Source organism: Solenopsis invicta, chromosome 1 (genome assembly GCF_016802725.1).
Source record: "Solenopsis invicta isolate M01_SB chromosome 1, UNIL_Sinv_3.0, whole genome shotgun sequence".
Lineage (NCBI taxonomy): Eukaryota > Metazoa > Arthropoda > Insecta > Hymenoptera > Formicidae > Solenopsis > Solenopsis invicta.
Genome location: NC_052664.1, coordinates 24,688,973 through 24,712,111, shown reverse-complemented (window position 1 = coordinate 24,712,111; position 23,139 = coordinate 24,688,973). Strand labels below are relative to the sequence as shown.

General features: G+C 35.7%; 1 protein-coding gene across 4 annotated transcripts in view; it reads right to left on the bottom strand.

Annotated features, from left to right (window-relative positions):
* The window catches only part of LOC105202069 (monocarboxylate transporter 4), a 98,821-nt gene that overhangs the window by 14,108 nt on the left and 61,574 nt on the right, over positions 1-23,139 (bottom strand). For all 4 annotated transcript variants that reach the window (XM_026132450.2, XM_026132451.2, XM_039452312.1 and 1 more), the window contains 2 exons: positions 9,584-9,752; positions 8,623-8,787 (listed from right to left, as the gene is read on the bottom strand). In XM_026132450.2, coding sequence (XP_025988235.1) covers positions 8,623-8,787; positions 9,584-9,752 — 334 coding nt within the window. The remainder of the gene's footprint in view (positions 1-8,622; positions 8,788-9,583; positions 9,753-23,139) is intronic.

Sequence of the window (23,139 nt, the reverse complement as noted above, 5' to 3'; positions counted from 1 at the left end):
CCTCGTAAAGAAGCGCGTTAAAACTTGTCAAGTTTTAATACTCTGCAAACGTTTATCAATTTTTAATATTTTTCACTGCGCTGTGAATGTCGCGTGGCAAGCTTCGTTTATTTCATTGTTTGACGAGAAACAAAGTAAAAGTACAAACGAGATAAAAATACTCGAGCAAAGTGACAGTTTTAAAAAAATTACGTAGGCGTACATAAAAAAAAAAGTGGAGCACGATTCGTTGACCGGCATATCATAAAGTTGAGATTAAGAGATAGAGAGCAATTTAAAACAAAATGAAAAAAGAAACTGTATGCATCAGCACGTTCAATTTTGAGCGTAATTAACTCGCTACGAAAATACAATTTTTTTTTAACTCCCAGTGTACATAATATAATTACAAAGTTAGCTCTTGCACTCGTACCGGTTGCTAAGAAAAAAAAAATAAAAAAAAATACAAAGACGAACGCGTTCTTTTCTAATAAATCCTCTGTATTTTCTGGATTTTCTCTTCAAGCAGAATACATACAGATGCCGTAAAATTTTTTATGTTCCCCCATTTGTGCGTGAGAAAGGTGAATGTTTGCAAACAGTGCAGGACGCGAGTAAGAAGATTAAAATAAAACCGAGTTCTCTACGGAATGTATTTCAACATACGTCCATCGGTACGAGGTCAAAAGTTACGCTTTAATCCTCCGTTGGCGTAAAGGATAATGAGATCCCCGTGCAGCTGACTATTCAGGATACGATCTGGTATGTTTTTTTTTATCACGGATACAACCATTATTTCCGCGGGCGGTTGAAATTTATTTTCCGATACCTTCCGATACTTTCCTCATTTGCGCTCCCTATCCGATATGGAAACGCACATGAAATGTTTATCATGCATTCCCGGCTCGGAGATGATGACGGTTCGGTAACGCAGGGCACGTATAATAAACCGCTCGCCGCATTGGTCGCACACTCGGTCGGCCGGTCGATGCGTTCGATACGTTTGTGAGAGAGACGGCGAATTATTCGACAAAAAGCCGGCTTGTGGCACGTTCGCAATTGGAACACGTTTTGACGCCCACGGGTTTGTCGTTATCACAGAAATATATATATGTAACCGCATAAAAAAGCATATACATATATATATATATATATATATATATATATATATATACATACACACAGTGCTTTTTTGTGTGAACCGCATTGCTGACAACCGTGTACCGCGCCCGTGTGTACAACCTCGCCGTCCTATGCATATGGTAAAGTTAAACCGTACATCGCGTGTGGCCTCCCACGCGACATAATGGAGAAGATTGAAAAATTTATCACATATCCGGGGTATATTTCAGATATATGGCCGTGGAATTTGAGGTAACGTAAAAAGGATAATCGATTTTCAGGACAAGACATGCAATTCCGCGGAAATACTCTATCCAGTTTAATCTGATCCTTCTTTACAGCTATCAGTCCGCTCGAACGAATATTATCGGATTAATTGAGTGTATCTAGTGAATGCGAAACACAATACGCATTAGTTTGAATGGGTAACGCATAGAAACTTCTGCGGCCTTCCTCTACGCTTGATTTAGTTCGATAGATCTGTTTAACGCGAGTCGACACAAAAATAATGATTAAATCGTCAAGAATAATGTTTGACCAATCCTTTTAATGTACTTTTCCATCCTTTTAATGATATTTCCTCTTCGCTTGAACTTTCATCCTTCGAGTTTAGAAAGAAGTGCCATTTGCTGCTTTGGAAAGGGAGAACGAAGAGGAAAAGAAGTATGAAAGCGTAGAAGAGAAGATACTTGAAAGAACAAATCTAATATCACTACCATAATCGTAAAAAGAAATTCGTCTGGTGAACCACATCCGCAATGCAGTGATTCTCGCGCGAGATAATATACAGATTAATTATCTACGACTAATTTTACGCCAACATTAATTCACTGACAAACGCACTTTACTATCGAAAAAATAATTTTTTGCTTGAAATAAAATTGTAGCAGCGCAAATTGCAATTAATTGTATTCGTTTTATCAATTTTCTATACAACATAAATTATTTTATAAAATCAATACAGCCTCAGGATAATTGAAACTCTAATAATTCTCTTCTCTCATTTAAAATGTAAATGCTAAATAAAAAAAAGAACAAATTGTTAAAGAAAGAAACATTTATTCAACGTTCAATGAGCTTCTGAATTATATTATGCACTATCCGTGTTAATTTCTTTTTGCCACGTGTAGTAGAGACAGGGGCTAGTTGACCGATTTTTCAGTTTCAAATTTCTACAGAAAAAAACTGGGAAATTTATCGAAAAAGTAAATCCTCTCCGTATCAGTTACTTGATACATTAGTTTAGACTATCCAATAACATTTTAATAACTACAAACTAATAACTGAAAAAATGTTTTTCGAATATGTTCCTCATGTGTGAAATCAGTATTATAACTCCAAAGTTGGGGTAAGTTGATTGTTGTGAGTTAATAATATCTATCAAGAAATATTGTTAAAATATTTTCATATACTTTTAATATTTTCTAAAAATTAAAATAAAATTTATTTATATTCAATTAATTGTTAATTATAAAATAAATATTTAAAACCGCTTAATTTTATAATTACTTCTCGATAATGGCTAAAACTATTTTAATTAAAGATTAATTAAGGTATTATTTCGACTGTTTCAAAATATTTTTATTGTAATGTATTTTATATTGTAAACTAGAATGTATCGTTGATCTATTGGGCAAACTTACCCAGTTATCGAATAACCCATACATCGACTTAGGAAGTCGATGTATACCTACTCTAACAACCTGATGGTGTTGTCCGTCGATCCAGAAGAGCCCGATGTCTAATTGGACATGCTTTTATACGTAGCAGAAACTGCCACACGGCAACGGCAATTAAGTGCACGTTTAATACCCGCATGTACAACATTTTGTCTAAATACAGGTGACATGTACAAGAGTTAAATCACGGTAAATATCTCTCTCGTCAACAGGAATTTTAATCAACATTCACTAATTTAATCTCTCGTGATAGTTCTATAAAATAAAAATTACGTTGTGATGTTTATTTTTCTACTTTTAAACAAAAGTTACGTTTTTTGATATACATATAAAATTTACATATATACCATACGTGCACACAATATTATAATTTATCCGCTATTTTAATAAAACTGCCTGAAAATTTTTTAATTACGAAATCATACAGAAACTAAAAAAATTTAATTGTTGTTCTAATATCGAGGCACACCATTTAATATTAGAAATTAACTGTTTTAAGTGGTGATTAAAGCAGACACATCACATAATGAAATGTTGCTCTTTAATTAATTCAGGACTCGGCACGAATTGCACATTTCGACCGATTTTCAGCTTGACACTTTTACCTCACTACTCCACACGCATTCCAAATGCCAATTGACACTCGGACAGCGTGCGGGTTGGTGAGGTAAGGGGAATAGCGCTAACTAAAAATTTCAACATGATTTTAATAAGAAAGATTTAGATAAAATTTGAAACGCGCGTTGTAGATTAAAAGAAATTAAATGCATGTTATTATACGTGCGTTTAAAATTACGCTTTATTAAGTCTTATTAAAAGTCATGTCGCTATTAATTAAAGAGCAGCATACAAAAAAAATGAATTCTTAATTCACGTATATTTTTATTTTTGAATGCTATTTGTTTCCATTTAAGTATGAAATGTTCTCTTCAATTACAACTGCTCACTTGCATCAATAATACATAGATCTGTGCAAAGTATATTTTATTCTTAAGATCGTATTCTTGTTTCTAATATCATATTGTTCTCACGACAAGCTCACATCATTTGAAATCTATTTATTCTTAAATTAAAAATTATATTCATATTCATATATTCATCTTCATATTTGAAAGTAGCTCGACTTATACTCGAAGCTTACTTATTTCGCGTTCATGGGCAACAGTGTGCATAACAACCCAGTGAATCCCAGTATTAAGCAAAATAATTCACCCTTTGTTCAAAAATAAGTTTGGTTATTACTAGCAAAAATAATGCAGTTGGCAAAAGTAAAAATTGCTGGCGTTGCGTTTTGTTTCTTTCACTAGTAAAACCAGTAAACAATCCCAAATAATCCGAAACGTCATAAAGATTTTCAGATTTAAAATTGCGGACATTTCAACGTTATCGCAAACTTGTAACAACATTGCAGAAATCTTTTGTAACTTCCATACAATATTACAATGTTTCAATGTAAGGTTTATGCAATGTTTCTGAAATCTTTTAATGCTGGGTTATGATTCGAAACTTCACTTTTTATAACAAATGTTATATTAATGATAAATATTATTAAAATATAGATTTTTTATTTTAAACTTTTTCCCTACTTTTTTTTCTTTCCTCTTTTCATCTTCATATTTTTTCCGTATTTGAAAACTCCTTTCTTCTTTCTCGTTTCATCTTTTATTATTTTATTTCATTATTTTATTTCTTTTCTTTTTTATATCCAACGTTTTATAATATATATTCGTCTGTTACATGCGATTTTTTCTGAAAAACAAAAAAAATTTTATTGAATAAGTTTTTATTTCTATATCAAAATCTCAAAATATTACACCTGATCCAGCAGTTATTAAAAATGTATATTAGTCTTTTGTGTATATTTGCTCTCCTATTTTCTTTTTCTTTCATTCTTCGTTTTAAACTCTCTCTTTCTTTTCTTTGTTTTTCCTTCTTTAAAAATTGTTTCTTTTGTAACCTTTTTTTATACAAATAAATTTTTAACTTTGGTTATAAAAAATTAATATATTAAAGTTAATGTGTTTCAAAAATAACTAGATAAAGTTAAATATAAAACCATTTAAAATTAACTAAGTTAAGTTAAAAGTTATTAACTTTATTATTTAACTTTTAATTTTTTAATTACCCAACCTTGCAAATGAGTTACGAGGATTTGTAACGCGGTGTGATACACGAAAATTTCCTTAAAAGTCGCGGTAGTCTCGCGCAGTGAGAGAGAGAAAGAGAGACTTCGTTTATTCAAGGTGTGCGTGCCGGTTAATGCCTCCACACTTAGGTCGTTGACCGCACAAGGTTCTGTCAGGCAGGCGCACGTGCGCGCAGTCTGTCTGGGCCGCCTCCCCACTCTCCGTCTGCCGAGGAGAGTAGGAGGGGGAGGCGGCCCAGACTGCGCGCACGTGGGCCTGTCTGACGGGCCGCATACGGTCAACGACCCGAGTGGGGCTTTAACAGAGACGGCGTGCACACGTGCGCCTCGGGTAATGCGGAGTCTCTCTCGCTGCGCGAAACTACCGCGACGACTTTTAAGGAAATTTTCGTGCATCGCACAGCGTTACAAACTCTCGTAACTCATTTGTAGAGTTGGGCAATTAAAAAATTACAAGTTAAATAATAAAGTTAATTCTAACTTAACTTCTAAATTAAACTTATTAGTTAATTTTAAATAAATTAATTTTTAACTTTAACTAGTTATCTTCGGATTTCTGGTTTTACTGGTGGAAGAAACAAAACGCAATGCCAGTAATTTTTACTTCTGCCAACTACATTATTTTTACTAGTAATAACCAAACCTATTTTCGAACAGACTATCAATGATTATGAAATAAGTGAGAATAGTTTCGTAAGTGAAATATTATATTTACAAAATATGCTTTAATTCAAAATGTGATTTAAACTTTCAAAGATAAGTAAAATGTTCAGCTCGTTCTACCTAACCTATGTCCATAATTAACAAACGGTCGACTTTGTTACAGCGATAGAGAAACCACGACGGTCGCCCGTACACACAGGCGGATTTGCCGCGACGGATCTGCCGTAGCGGATTTGCTACCTACAAGCAATATGAGTGAAATGTGCAATGAATCCGCCGCAGCAGACTTGCCCGCATGGAAGAAAAAATAATCCTAATACAAACATATTTAATGTTAAACGCGGGCGCAATTCTATTCTTTAAATTAGTTTAAATAAAGTAAAATTTGTTTTCATTTAAGATTATCTTTTCGCTTTGTTTTAAGAATAATTTATTCTTAACCGAAGGTTATTTATTCTTGGCGCTATTCTAAAATATTCTGAGATTAAAGCATTTATACATTTCATTAAGAATTCATTTTTTTTGTGTGAAAATTTCATTACGTGATTCATTCAAAAAATTTTCATCGTCACTTAAAGCTTTTAATTTTCAATATTTTATGACACAAATAAGTAAAGAAACATCTATTGCAATCGAGGTTGAATGTCTAATGATATTTTATATATAAATCTTAAATACACTTTTAGTTTTATAAATTGCACGCCAAACAATTGACTCTTTTGCAATAAATTATTCACCATGTTCTACGATGCTGTAACACCATTATTAATAGTATTTAATTAAAAATTAATTAATTATTTAAAAAAAGAAAAAATCTTTAATCAAAAATCTATTATCATTATTTAAGATCATTTAATTAAAGGTTAATTTAATTTGTGTTATTATTTCAAGCTTCAAATTAAAATAGAGATAAACCCAGACGGTCATAGCAAGGTCTTGGTGCTGAAATTATATTTTATATGTTTCAATTTATATCGAACTGCGCGTCGTTACTTTCGGTTTCAAATATAGCTCTCGAAAATAAAACATAATTAAAATTGGAAATCAAATTCAATAATACCGATGCTAACTTGCATCTCTAAAATTTCCCCACCCCAAAAAAAGTAAAAAATTTGTTGCAAAAAATATTACTTTGACCAGAGTTTCTAGCTTCAGTTTATGACAGCGTTTCAAGAACGATTGTGTTCGACGTGCAGTATATAAAACTGAAAATAAAATTGAAAATATATAAATTTAAGCTTTATAAAGTACCATTAGGCACCAAGATTCAGCCTCTCAATAGGTACTTCTTTATTCATTTGTGTATTTCATTTAAGCAGGCTAGCTTAAATTATTATTATGAAATGATTGACGTGTCTTAAATTAGAATGGTGGTCAAATAGAAATAGCGACCTTCCACGCAGGTTTAACTGAAAATAAGCCGAGTTTATTCTCATCCACAATTCCGAAAGGACATACCGAAGTGAGTACAACTGAAAATAATTTGCTGTACATTCGTGGGTAATAGATCAATGATACTAACGAACGCCCGTGGCACACTCCAAACGAGTTATTTCGACGGTTGCCAAAAGATACAGACAAAAGGGCAGGGACGCGTACAGAGAGAGAGAATAAAGAATTGAACCGAATAGAACGTTCAATTATTCCACGTCGAATCTGTTCGCTGTTTTTGTGCACGGAAACTGTCGTTGCGCCGCAACGTCCGTACGTCGATGGACACGCAGTCGCGTGAAAATCTACGATAAAAGGGTGGTGCGCATTGAAAGCAGTTTTGTCCGTATGTTACAAGCGGCCGCTCGACTTCTCCTCGTACGCAATTTGTTTCGGGAGTCGTTGTCGTCAAATATCGTTGCTGCTACCGGCAAAATTCATCGTTTTCAAATACCGCTTTCATGAAAAATAACTGCGCGCCATGTACATACATACGACTTGCGCTTCTATGAGAGGTTTATTTGCCAAAGAGATTTACTTATGAAATATTGTTCCACATCTTCCAAAATTAAACATCTTAATAATTAACTTTTCTTGAATTTTTGTCAAAGTAGAAATCATTCATTAATTAGCATCGTATTATCCTTCTGTCCGAGTCACCAATAAACTAATTTTTGATTGAAATTAAATAATGCAATGTACAAAATTTTTATTTCGATTCTTAGAAACTGATTTATTTATCAAGTATTGTTCCATCTTCAAAATCATAATTTTTGTTAAAGTAAAAAGTATTTATTAATTAATATCATATTATCCTTTTGTCCGATTTAGCAACGATTCAATTTTTGATTAAAATTAAGTAATACAATGTACACAATTCGTTTTTTATTTTTAGAAATTTATTTATCAAGTAATGTTCCATCTTGTGAAATCAAATATTTTGATAATTGACTTTTCTTGAATTTTTGTTAAAGTAAAAATTATTCAACTGGTATCACGTTACGCTTTTGCCCGTTTCATCAATGATCCAATTTTGAAATCGAATAATACAATGTACAAGATTCTGTTTTTATTTTGATTTCTAGGAAAATTAATGGAAAAACTATATTGTAATTCTGCGTATAGAAACTTTATTCCATAAATCATTACGTGTAGCTTTAATTTTTCTTGTCACGGAATGAATAATCTTCCTATCTGATCATCTATTTTTCGCAAGTCGCATGCATTTTTAATGAATGTAAATGAATTCAGATGATCGCGTAGCGTCAGACTCGTTCGCTAGTAATCACGGTGACGGATATAATACGTCAAAGGCGAACGACGTCGTCTTTTACGATTTTTACGGCACCCAACGGTTTCCCTCGTGTCGTTTCTCGCGCGCGCGCGCGCGCGCGCGATGAAAAAAAGACAGCGAGCAATATTAAATTTGCATCGCGCGCCCACACGTGCGAGGAAACGGCGCGGCGCGACCGAAGGTTAATTGGATCTTCTCCGCTCGGGCTGAGCGAAATGTCGGACGGGCACACATTCCTAAGGGGGGTATCGGCTGATGCATACATCCCCCGCGCATTTTCCCACCCCGTAATATATGCGATAACTCACCCGACCGCTTCTTTGTAGACGACGCTGAAGAGCACTATTCCCACGCCGGTGCCGGCCTGCACCACCATCTCGACGAACTCCCGTCGTTTTCTGAAGTAATTGCCCAATACCAGACTGGCGGTTTCCCTCACGAGGCCAGCCCCCGTACCCAGCACCAGACCGTAGCTGTTGCATTTTGTAAAGGTAAATCGTATGACTTTGCGCTCCCGGGTGCCGCGCAAAAGGATGAGCCGTGGCGATATTTTAGCGGAAAGCGGAGCTACACAAACGACTCGCTGACGTTTCAAAGAAACTTGGACAGCCGGGATATATTGAGCCACAAATACTCATTTTTCATCATTTTGTAATGCCTTCTCCGGCTGAAAAGTACGCCGGACGCGTTTATAAAATTTACGCGTTTCAGTTTTAAAAGTTATTCAAAAGCAAAATTAACCGAGCAATCATGTAGCCGCTGAGCATTACCGCATGCACAAAATGCATTTCAAAACTCGTGTTAATATCAACTAAAACTTCGTGTCGCAACGTGGTTGCTTTTTTTTTGTTTTTCTTTACTTTCATTGCAAAGTATTGCTTTTAAATTTGACGATCCGCAACTAAAAAGTGATTTAAAGCATAATAAACGCCCGTATAAACAATTACTTATTTTCTCCCGTAAAAGCAGCAGCTTCAATAATTCACTCAACGCGCTATTAATATCTCATCCCTCGTATGGAAGTTAACAAAAAAAAACCTCTCGTCTACCGTTCGATTATTTTTAATGCATCATCCACGGCGATAATTCTTTCGCGGTCAAACGTCACTCGCACAGGAGTCGGTTAAAAAAAAAAAAAGAGAATGTATATCGGGGCGCGTCTAGCCATCGATTATTTTTACGCGCAACGTACTCTTTTCACGGACTTCCCGGTGAAACGTACGTCGCTCGAGCAATCGATAAGCTGTAGCATTTTGCGCCGTTACGCACCTAAGGAGCACTTGATGCATCTGGACGGCGAACGAGGTGAAGAGCGACGCCAAAGCCAGCACGAGGCCACCGATCACCGCCGTAAGCCTGGTATTGCCGCGGCGACACGCGCCAACGACCAGCGGCGCTGAGCCACGGGAGATCGCGGCGCTCAACGCTCCCGCCCACACTGAAACATTAACCCGACGGTCACTTTAGTGGCCTGTAGGAACGCGATTGCGGAGTATCAGCAGGGCGAAATGGGCTCTAAGCATCGCGCACGGCTCCCAATTATAACGTGACGCTTTTATTATTTCACCCGACTTCTCGCCCTCCTTCTCTATACCCCTTGGCTCCAACCGGCAACGGACGGAGCTCGTTTGCTGGTGATTGATTTCGCGTTTGTGAGCGCTAACGAGCTAACGCTGCTTCTACTTGCCCATAGACAGCACTCGCGCCTGGGCGAACCGGTAAAAATAATTTTTCACGTGTTTTTCATACTCTACCAATACAACCTCCCCTTCGAGGGGAGGGAACCGCGCTTCGCGCTTGAATCGGAGCGGAGCTCGATGCTGGGAAAATTGCCGAAGACACGAATTCTCGCGAACGTTGTTTCAACATTTTTTTTTCATCACGCGGGAACGCGAAGTTTTTGCAGGAAAATTCGTTTGCCTCCGCAATTTTTTTGCGCGGCAACTAAAATTTCGAGCTGAATTTTTCTTACCAGCGATAGGGGGTAGCTTTTTCTTCAAAAAATTATTCCGAGATTTGTCTCTTGACGCTGATAATAGTATATGATTCATTCTGTTTGTATCGTTTTTCAAATTCAGGCATTCGTTAACCAGCCTGATTATCGCGCAGCGATGCAACGTACACATGTTAAATATTAAAAAATCAAATTTAAACTAATTTCTTGAGTTAAATAACATTTTGTTATCTTTAACTTCTATGTGTGTTAAAGTTTATTATTTTAACGCAAGATATATAGAGAAAATTGGGGTATTATGGCCATATGGAAAAGATGGTCACAGTCTGTAATTTCTCTAATAATTGCTAAATAGTGTACTTTTGTAGTCATTTTGATAGATAATTGTTATGTTATTATTACAATATCAAATTTTAATTTTTATGTTACTATTGCAATATTACAATTACAACTAAGTCATATAAAATTATAAATTTTATTTACGACTTTAGAAAATGTTAATTCATTTCTAACATAAAACGTGTATAGCAAACTGTCCCATAATACTATGGCCAACTTTTCCTTAAAAGTTTGATAAGATGGCCAATGCACATGCTATAATATTTTGAAAGATAATATTAGATTTCTAATAAATGTTTTCTCTTTAAATTCAATAGTATTATTAACTTTGAGCTTCAGTGATGTATCAAACATTATTAAAAAATAACAAAAATAAAAATATGTTTTTTTGCATTTAAAAAAAAACTATGGCCATCTTATCCAAGTTTACCCTAATTAAAAGAACAACCTCATCTAGTCAACTCATTTCTGTGGTTAAAGTACTTAATTTCAAAGTAAAAGTCTGTGTACACCTAGTAAATAATAAACTTCAGTCAAATTTAACATTTTTACAGTTAACTTATTTAACTTTATTGCTTTAGTTTAAATTGACGTATTAAATAAGAGCAACGGCACCTTATAAAAATGATTAAAAATAACTCAAATTGGGTAGAATTCAACACTACGAGTTTAACGGTGTAGCGCGGGAAAAACATCTCCCCCCTCCGCCTGCTCTCTAAGATTGCCGTATTTTCGACAAAGTCGGATTTATCGCACGACTCTTCGTAACTACTACCAGCGGCGTCGGATTTCGCAATTACGATAAAATCTTCGTAACGTGAACTACACTAGTTTTCGACGACGCTTAAATCGTTAATTACCGTTTACGACGATGTGATAATATCGTCCTCTTGAATGTTTCAAAAGAACAAACGGCTCTTCCGCTGAAGGAATTCATAAATTTACAATGAAACGAAATCGGAACAGCGTAGTAACGCATTTGTGAGCGAGAAGACGAGAGTAGTGAGACGACGAGACGTGAAGCAGAGAAGGCAATTCGCGGATTCACGGATCGTAATCCGCGCGGATGCGCGCGAAGATTTATGCAAAACTTCACGCCCCGTCGTGACTGGGCGGATAAAAATTCTGATGTTTGCGGCGCTAGATACGAAATACGCGTCCCGAGCTTCAAACGCGTAGACGCACGTCGCGGCACGAAATACGAAAATCATCGACCGATTTTATGCGGCATCGAGGCGCGTCGAGGCGCTGTATTTCTCTCTTGCTGTATTTCTCTCTAATGCTAAAATTGGACGGGTCTACGTCAATCGTATCGACGTGCATCTCCTGTAATCTCGTAAAAGCATCGCTTTTTACCCTTTTACTTGGCGAAGTGGCGGGGAACGCCTCTTTCTTTTTATAAATACACCGTGCCAACTCCTCGCGAACGCCCGGCCCGGTCCGGCCCGGCTCTCGCAAATGTCTCTCGCATAATCGTATCTCTATCTCAAACTCTCGGCAGTTATGAATAATCGAACTGAAATACATTTATACGATGTAAAAGTTAAGCTGCTATCGCTTTATTGGTTCGCTCAATTCTGTCGATGTATCTACGCGCGTCTATCTAGTTGTCCATTTGCCTGCCCATCTAAAACTTCGAGTGTTCGACAAATATTTGGAGACAGTTGTGAATAATTCCAACAAAGTTTTAGAAAAAAAAAAACATAAGAGTATAATCAAACGTAGAATAAAAGGAAATTTGTATTAAAACTACAAACTGAATTTTTCTGAATATTTTACACTGAAGAAATTACAACGTTTAATACGACAACCGTAATTTTTTAACAATTCAACGCAATTTTAAACCGTACTTACTATATTAGTATTATATTTTTAAATTTATTTACTTTTTTAAATTATAAATAAATTATTAATAATATTTAAATAATAATAAATTTAATATTTAATATTTGAATAATATTTAGTGTTTAAATAATAATAAATTAATACAATAATGCATGTTTTATTTAATTTGAAAAACTACTTCTGAGTTCAACGAAATCTACTTGTCCGAATAAGAATTAATTTGGTTATTTAAATTACAATCTAAAGTCACTAATTAATTAAACATAAAACTGAAATGTTAGTAAGAAAAAGGGCAACATAATTAATTGAGAAACAAGATCCTGTCAGCTACACCTTTCGGTAGACTTCAGTGGTGGTTTCCAATGTTCTTAATTTATTATAATTGAGCGTTAAATTAAATTCCTGCTTATTTAATAATTAATTAAATATTTCTAATAATTTTAAATTATCATTGATACATATTTAAAATTATTCGTGCGTAAAATTCCAAATATTAGTTCATTAATCCACTTCAAAAACGTAGAATTTTTTTTCGAAAGATTTTTCGTAGTTGCGAATAGAGCAAGTTCTTTGCAATTAGGTATGTTCTCCTCCGTGAAATTCTATATACTTGCAAATGAGTGGCCGACTTTGCTAAGGAGGCATAAACATATCCTCGTTGGATACGAGGAAGATTCGAGAGCCTCGGTGTCGAGACATGCTCAGGCGTGATATTATGTCCGAAAAAGAGGGAAAAGCATACAATTTTGTCACTACGTACAAAAAAAAATTACGTTAGGAAAATTACTACTCGCCATACGTGAAACGCGTGCATACGTAATTATACGAACGACGTAAACTTGTAATGTGTTGCACTCTGTTGACGTTTCACACAACTCTCTTTCCGACCTCTCGCGTACATATTTTCGCATAAATTTGAGAATATTAAGGGTTCGCATGCTACGTGTTAAATAATGATGCAGAAAGAAAGAGATAAAAAATACTTATATACATACAGGGTGTCATAAATTTTCCAATAATTTTCCGTCATTTCCCTTGAAGATAAACAAACTATAACGATACACTCTTCGTCAGTATTAATTAATTTATACCGTCATTTAACTTTTATAAAAAAAATACACTTAACTATGCGTTGGTAGTCTGAAATGACACTCGAATTAAGTGTTAACCCTCAAGTTGGAGGTTTATTTGCGAGTTAACGTTCAATTTAAATGTCATTTCGGAATGCCAACGCCTAGTTAGGTGTATTTTTTAATAAGGGAGTAGCGCCGCGTCTATCAGCTTATCGATCTGTTTATCGTACATTTTTGCATTGAATAAACGAAAAAAAATTCTAAAAGAAAAGCACAAGAATTCTTCCTACGTATATCCAGCACAGCGCGTAATTTATGCATTCTGTTGTTTAATCTTTGAGCCGAGCACGTAATCCTAGAATTAAAGATAAAATTATCGGATCGATAGAGAAACGGAGCGATCCTGAAATGAATATGCATTGTCCGGCTTCGTTTCACGGCTTAAAAAGGCTCTCGAAGAAACCTGGATATTGGTGCGCCAAGGCTTCAACAGGTAGCGACTTCGACTCGACGTTCTTATGCGAATAATTTACGAGTCTGGACGCTTTTAACGTTATTTGCACAAGTGCGACCAAGTGGAGCGATGAACCCTCGTTTAGAATTTCACGGATTGGATTTTGCAAAGCCCTTTTGTACCCAGATTGGATTTACCCGCAAAATGCCTGCCCTTTTATGTCTCATATGCTATTATTTCCGAGACAAAGAACGCGAGTAAAACGGGGCAAGAGTTCACCAGTGCGGACAGCTGTACAAATTGTATCTAAAGATTATCTACACTGCAAAAAGGGTTTAGTAATAGCTATCAAATGTTGACGGAGATGATGCCAATTAAATATTTGATTCATATAATAAAAAATAATTTTACTTGTCTAAATATTTACGTAATATAGGGTGACTTCGGTATTTACACTAAGGATTTACGCCACAAAAGTCAGGAAAAATAGAAGTGAACATAATTTTCTCGCAACTATTAGCATTGTATTGTGAATTTGTTTTTTTTTACTGTTAATATTAACTAAACCATCATGAGTTGAATCAATTTCTCAATTTTTTGAGAGCAGCGATGTATTACAACTTACAAAGAATAATTATTCTTTTTATAGGGAGTGTAAATGGCTTAGTAATCATTTCATGGTACATAAAGTGTAGAGGGATGGAGTATATGGAAATACAAATGCTAACTCTAGTATTCTTTATTCAACTTGCCCGTCCCAATCCATGAGTAGTATATATCTCCGTTCCTTGTAATATACGACAAAAGTGCAAGAGTTTCTAAAAGCTTTTTTAAATATAAACAAATATTTTATTTAAAAAATTTCATAATAGACACACTGAGAAAAATGTTGATCGGATTTATCGCGTTAAAAAGTAACAAACGGATATTTTCGATTATTTAGATTGGAATATCCGAAAATGGACGGATAATCTGTTTAAAGAGTGATGGATAGATACTTTTTAAACAGATTATCCGTTTATTTCTGCACATTCCGATCTAAATAATCGGAAATATCAGTTTGTTACTTTTTAACGGAATAATCCGATTGTTAATCTCCGAACATTTTTCTCAGTGCAGTACAAAATTTTTGATATAATTTATTTATCTTAAATATAATAGATAATGATTGAATAAAGTTTTCATAGGTGTGGCGTGTATGCCAGAATTACTCTAAGCAAATTTAGTAATAATTTGCAAAAAATTTAGAAAAGCAAAATTATTTAAAATTATGTTAACCAAGTATTTAATTGACATTATTTCGCTCAACATCAGTAACTATCAAAAAACTCTTTTTTTTTTAATGTGAACTGTAAAAATGATTCGGAAATAAATAGAAATAATCACACGTTAACTTGAAACGTTTCGAACATAAGCTTATTCCAGTACCCGTTATATTTCAACTCATCTTTGTGTTTTTTTTTTTACAAAACGAGGGTCGTCTTTCGCAAACGTTTCTATTACGCAAACGTTTCTATTACCTAACCTGAAGGGCAATATACGGAGAGTTTATATATCTTTTATTGCGTCACGATGATGTACGAGAATACATCATCGAACATGTGGCAGGATAATTTTTCAAAGTAGTGCACAAAACTCGCCGCTGATAGCACGCTTTAAATACGCTCTTGACAGATAAAAGAGTCTTTTCACAGCGGTCTTAACGTACAGCGGCAACAAGGAACTCGAATGGACGATAGCGTACAGCCTTTGTTCATACTTCATGCTTGTCCCGATGCTCATCTGTCATTATGTATTTCTCTTGTAATGTTCAATGACGTTTCTCCCTGCGAGAGCGCGCCCCGGCTGCATCCTCTTCGTCGCTTTCATCTCCGAAGAATATTTCAGCAATAACGACCGCCGAGCGTAAGTTCCGCGATGTATTTTGACATCGATAAAAGGCTGGTCTAACGTTACATAATTTCTCTGCTCCAACCATTTCAAAGGAATTGCGGCGAATTAGCATTTTCCGCAACCGCTTCCGCCGTTCCGCCGTCAACGATTGTTGCCTTCTCGGTGGGCAATTACCGTTATCTCTATGACTAATTGTCGACAATTCGAGGCAAGAAAAATGTTTGAGGAGCTCCGTATGGCTTCGTGCAAGCCATAAAAAAATAGAACCGCAAGTACTTTCCTTTTCGCACAAAAGCGATGGAAGATGAATCGATTTCCGCGCATTAAAAAGTTCAAGAGCTCGCTCGTGATTTGTTAAAGATATTAAAAACAACAAAGCTTAAAGAAGAAGCTCTCGCAAATCAGTCGTATGACCCTGTCTTGTCCTTCGCTTAGTTTCAAAAAGGTTTTCGCCACGACTTTACTTCAACGCTAAATCGGTGCAGTAAAATATTTAATGTTGGGAGCCAGCCAGTCACGAAAGAGAGCAACGAGTAATTAAATGTTTAAGAAGAGAATCGTCTCGAATTCTTACAAAAATTCTTGATAATTAACATTTACTTTAAATAGATATAATTATATATATATTTTTTATAAACTATTTTATAAATTAAAAAAATTACTGGAATCGGAAACTTCGCTACAAGTTGTGTTAACTTTCATTTCTTGATAAAGTAAATTACCAATGTTTCTTAAATAGCTCTTACTACGAGAGGTAAACATACTCATCGGCTGTATTTCGATTGTCCTTGAAAATCAATTTGAGTTCCGCTATATTCGAGAAAGAAAATATTAGTAAAGAAGTGTTCAAATAAGAGGTCCCGTGCGAGATGCCTCGAAGCATATATTTAATGTAATAATGTATGATCGGTATATATGAACAGGCGTTCTCTCGCTCGTCTGATGAAAATTGAAGTTCGTTTTTTCTTAATTAAAATTTGATCCGGTTTTTTTTTCCATTTTGACTTGTAATCTGCACTGTTTCCATTAATTCTTGAATTAAAATCTTTGTGAGAATACAATGTAATGTCATAATAATTATTAAAACGTTATATTTAATACAAAAATATTAATCCGTTTTTAATCACGTCGTAATACTAGACTTTTGTTTCCATTGTTCGCTTTTTTTCCCAATTTTCCATTCAGACATGCATTTTATTTCATAATAATACGCGTAACGTAATTAAACAAATTTTAATTAAAATCGTTTTGCTTAGGTAGCACTAAGATCCTCTAATTATAAAATAAGCGTGTATAAGTTCCGCGACGATGTAACGAAGAACGTAAAGCAAATAGATAAAAATAGCTATCTCTTATGAATTATGAATGAATGAGCGTGTTACAATCTGATTTATGGTGAATGAAAGATACGGATATTTTTATCGGAGATAGCGACGTGATAAATTTCACGCCCGCGGCTCGCTAAAATAAAAAGTATGACGCCCGCATCGATCATGCCCGCCTCCGCGTACATGTAATGCTACTTAATGCTAGTTCAGTTAATCAAATCGGAAGCGCGAATTTCGAACGTACATGCAGTTGCAGTACGCTGCGCGACGTACGCTATCTTTGCGTGCGTTTAAAATGCCCGTGCAGCTGTCGACGCGTAATTAAGAATCATTTGACGCTTACGCATGAAATTTTGAAAAAAAAGGGAATCCACTTGTCCCGTTTAACATTTCACCATATATTCTTCATAAGGATTCCAGTGGACGAAATCGAGTTAAACGAGTGGCTGAACTAAATTAATAGTAACGAGATTTATCAAGATAGCGTCTCTTGATAAATTGTTCGAAAGAACGCGCAGCGCGAAACCGCCCCGTGTATCTTTAATTTTAATTCTTTTGCGCAATATTATATTTGGTTTGTTTCATTGCGATTGTTTACTTAGCATTATGCGAATTAATTTTGCACAAAAATACTGCAAAATATACTTGTATCTTTTACATTTTAATGTATTTTTTCAGATTAAACTTCACCTTAAAAAATGCAATAAGTTTTCTAAATAAGAAATAAGTACGATCTAGCTAAAGCTGTATACACATGCGTGATTACAAAAGTTACTACAACGCAAACAATAATTAGAGGAGTTCGATCGAGGAAAGTTAACTTCTGGGACTTCACTGCACAAATTAAAAATCGATAGTATTTCCTCGATACTCGGAAAAAGTGGAAATTAAATTTGCCGAAGGAAATGCAAGCTCGTAGAATAAAAGTTTGACAATTTTCGAGACGAAAATACAGAGTACGGTAACAGATGCCGTAAGAGAGAGCGAAAGAGATGGGGGGTGAGTAGTTACCTAGTTTCCCTCAAGCGGTCGATACATATTTTCAATATGTCGGTAATAACAACTATGTAGCGCCTAAAGCCATATATCTCAAAGCTTTTTGCAAATAACAGTTATAAAGTGGTTTAATAAATATAAAATAGAACATTTATGTAGCCCATAATTTATAAATGCTTCAATAAATACATTCGCGACAGATTACATAAACTATTATATATCGGACGTACATTTAATAAAGGCGCTTGACACAAACGTATTAATAAAATTTTCTGAAAATTTTTACTTTGATAATATATTTTCAATTGCGTTACATGTGACTAAATAAATTTTAACGGTGCCCGGTTGTGGAACGATGGACAAAAAATTTTCACTTTACTTCTATTGTATTTCATACAAGTTGCATAGTATCAAAAATTCAAATCTAGTGAGTCTAAAACTCAAATATAAATTCGGCAAAAAAAAAGTTCCATTGGAAAATCATCGAAAAACAATTTTTCGAATATTTTTCCTTGAATACATGACCTGTACGTTAATATTGATGTAGCTTCGGCGAATCATCGTTTGCAAATTTTCGATATAGATAGTCGAGATGCTTGTCATACTCTGGCAGCCCTTTCCTTTGAAGCAACGTCATACGCGTTTCAACATACTATAAAGCCTTATCGCCGTCGATTCGGCGTGAAGCAAAGATATCGACAATGCACGCCTCGTGGCGGTTCGGCACTAATTACTGGAGGGTATTGTCAATACTTCGGTCGACAGTAAATATTGATGGTCTGAGAGACGCTTTACGACAGGCGTCGCCGGGCCCCGAGTCTCTAACTTTGACGAAGAACTGGATAACTTTCGCGAAACTAGGTCTATCTGGTTGGGGCATATATCCCAGCAGAGAGGCTCTCTATGTGCATCAGCACGTGGCGGTGCATCGTCGAGCGCAGTATATCACACTGGAAAGAAATCCCCCGAAGCTTCGGTCGCCTTACGTCTTTCCGGCTTATATAGTAAACCCCATCGTGTACCCTCAATCGGCCGCCGAGTTACAGATACCGGTCGGGAGAAGGATCACCGAGAAGCGACACGTCGCAAGAGCTCTCCGTAGTTTAGCCGGACGAATACGTTTTCCTGACGATATCGCATCTGTCACCCCCTTGAGATCGCCCGTATCGATCTCGAAGGCTAAGAGAACGAAAACTGCACTAGCGAAAACAAGATTAAATTGAAAGCAAGCCGCCGCATATCGTGATATAATACCTGGCGAATAATTGTATAAGCCATAAGGATCGATAAACATTTATGCTTCTTCAGCAAACATTCCTTCTTCCCTTTCTTTTTTCGCTCCCTCCACCTTTCTTATCTATATTATTTATAAATTATTTTTATGCATACAAGGGATATCTTGAAAAGTTATAAACGTTCTTCTCAGTCATAAGTTTGTTTAATTGAGAAATTTAACATGTTAACGCAATTATAATTTCAAGTTCCGCAGCCTCATGAATATTCGCGTATGCAAATTATACGCACATTATATCCCCTTATAGGTACTCTCGATGTACGTGACTTGTACGACGTACAAATTAGTAAGATCCTTCTCACAATTTTTGGACAAGTACTTGAGAAAATCATAAGAACAGATTCATTAAATCGTCGCAGTGCAATGAGAGCTTCAATTATGCATGTTTATCGTAGAATTAGAAGAGTTCTAATATTGATACGATAAACAGCGTTATTAGTAACGTAATAAATAATGTTCCGCAAATTTACGATAGAATTTCAATATTGCGAAGCTATGGTTAAATTCACGATAATTTGCGATTCGTGATAATTTACAACGAGAACGATTTACAACAACAGACAACTGGCAAATTTAAATAAACACGCCATTTAAAGTTTCGAGTTAAAAGAAATTATCATCCGCTTTTTAGTAAAGCTTGTTTTTCAATATACGCACGCGAAGCATAATTAATCTCTGCATTATTTACACGATAAATATGTACTGATGTAATTTTATTATAATGCAAAACGAATATCGCGGCAAACAAGTTATTTTTCTATTTCAAAAATAAAGAGAAATCGAGTCGTTTGGAAAACTAAGCTGAGATAGCATCCTTTCTGACTGGTCCCTTTGTTACGTGAGGCGATAATGAAACATCTTCTGTCGAAAACCTCCATCTTCATTCGCATTTCCTCTCTCCATTTTCGTGCTTCTCTCCCTGTTCCTCCTCCCACCCCCCCCCCTCTCTCTCTCTCTCCTAATCCTGTCCTTCCTATTCCTCTTGCTCTCTTGCGTGAAAGTGGCGTTGTTGGTACAACTCGCTTCCAAACAGGAGATGAGCAATTTTCCACACCTAAACGTGACTTCGTGTATATCGGTAGTTTTGAACAAGCTTGACGTTGTCGTTCAAGAGAGCAAGCGCACAATCGACACAAAGTCCGATATCGTTTCGCGAAATGCATGGATTCTAAACTAGTATGACATAGGGTACTCAACGGGAATACCGTACGAAACTTTAAAACGATTTCCTACACACTAAACTAATCTCGTCGTTTTCCTATTGTACTATTTCCTTTATTTTACATCTGAACATTTGAACATTTATATCACCGGATATGTGATAACTCGTTTCCCTCACGGTAATTAAACATTCAGCTGTAGGTGACGCTACCTACGGAAAAGAAACTGTACAAGCTGGCGAAGTTTCTTGCTACGAAAAACATCGCAAAAATTGAGAAACGTTCATTTGCCAACGGCGCGATGGAGATCCATTCTTTTATGTGCACCTTAATACAGTAGCTACACTTGAGAATAAAACAAGTAGTGACGAGAAAGGAGGAAGAATGAAAGAAACGTGTTGGAGAACTCTGAGAGCGCGCAGATGAGAAGAACGAAAGTGTTATTTTTCCAGAGTAATGCAGCTAGAAAAAAGAAAATAGATCTCTGTAAAACTGCTTGGTAAATAGATCTCTATGTAGTAGGAATCATATAATTCTTAGTAAATTTCGTCCTCTCCCTCCCACGGCATTGAATTTCCAATAACTTGAAAGCGGAAACGGGCAACATTGTATCATTATAATGACGCTTTAATGAGAGACAAAACGCATCTCTCGATCAACGAGTAATTAATGATGAACTTCAATTTAACATCCGCACTTGTTTGACGAATTTAACGATCGTTAATGAATGTCAACGAAATCGGAACTAAATTCAAGAAGGCATTTAACGGACGTTATCTACCTGGAAGGAGATTGGTGACATTAAGACTTTGCTGCTCGTGCAGCATCGCTTTTCCACGCCGGCTTCACGTAGATACAGTAGTGCAAACTCCGTAATCCCAACTAGTTAATGCAAGGACATGTGCGGATTACCAAGATGTCCGAATCGTTGGATTTTAAGTAATCGATCACTCATGTAAAAAATTAAGACTACAAGCATTAAAAAAAAGTAATAATAAACTTATAAAGAATAATTAAAGATATTGAATGTATAATAATAAAATAATAGGAACACATATCAATATGTGAAAACGCAATTAATTAAAAAACCTTAACGGTCATAGATTTTAATGTTGATATTTTTTGTGTGAAAAACGAGTCTTCGAAATATTTGTAATAACTACTACTAAAGATGTGACAAATTCAAAAATACTGCAAACGTCTAGAAATAACAGAAAAAATACAAAGAGAAATTAAACACGATATATTATAGTAGAGAGATATTCGATAATGCGATAACACAATTTAAACAAGAGCGCCTTCAACGGTCGTAGCTAGATCTTAGTGCTTATATTTATTCGTGTGATTTTATACACTTTTTCAAATTCAATAAACTGCGCGCCAAATTACTTTTTCAGCCATAGCACAGCTCTAAATTGAACATGAATTACAATTAGTAATACCACGTTTTTATCAAATTGAAATGAATTTAATAATATTTGATGCTAATTAGCATCTAGATATTAACCCCCACTCCCCTGAAAAAACTGTAAAGAATTTATTGCGAAAAATATCAGTTTTTTTCCGGGTGAGGAAGCGTTAATATTTAGATGCTTAGTTGGCATCAAGTACTATTAAATTACTTTCAATTTAATAAAAACGTGATATTACTAATTCATGTTCAATTTAGAGCTGTGCTATGACCGAAAAAGTAATTCGGCGCGCAGTTTATTGAATTTGAAGAAGTGTATAAAATCACGCGAATAAATATAAGCATTAAGATTTAGCTACGACCGTTGAAGGCGTACGCGATATATCGTGTCCAATGCAAAATCTTCTGAGACTAGGCATGTGTGGCAATAATGCCAATAAGAAAACTGCTTCCCCTTTAAAAATATAACAATAATAAAATAATAATCGTTCCAACGACATTTTCCGGACAAGTTCGCGCAGGGACGACAGAATTGTTCGCTAATCTCCGTTATTATTCAACCTCATTACTTCCAGAGAATTATTTCATTAGTCCAAGTAATTCTCCGCAACTCCGTGGTTCTGACATTTCTCCAGTTGAAATTTTTTCGCAGAACGAGAAACCCTTCAGAGTTCGTATCGCATCTGTGCTTCTGTCACGCACGCAGGTGTAGCGCGATAAATCTACCGGACGTACTTTCGATTCTCGTCCTATTTGTCGTCCGAGCGGAAACACTTTTGACACGGGGCTCACTTCTCTCGGAGGCTATCGCCTCCGGAGCCCGCTGCTTTACGTAGGATCCGAAATAAAAACGGAAGAGAGCGCGATCGCCTGCCGCGAGCGACGCGTGCCACGGCACATTAATCGTACTTTGGCGAGAGACTCGTGGGACGCGGCTCGTGGACAGCGGCTCGCTCGGTTAAAATACATATACCACCGGAGGTATCTTGGGACTGCAAGTGTCGCGGGAATTCCCCACCGACTCGATCGAGTCATGATGCGAGAATCGCGTCGATCGACAAATAACACGGTAGTATCT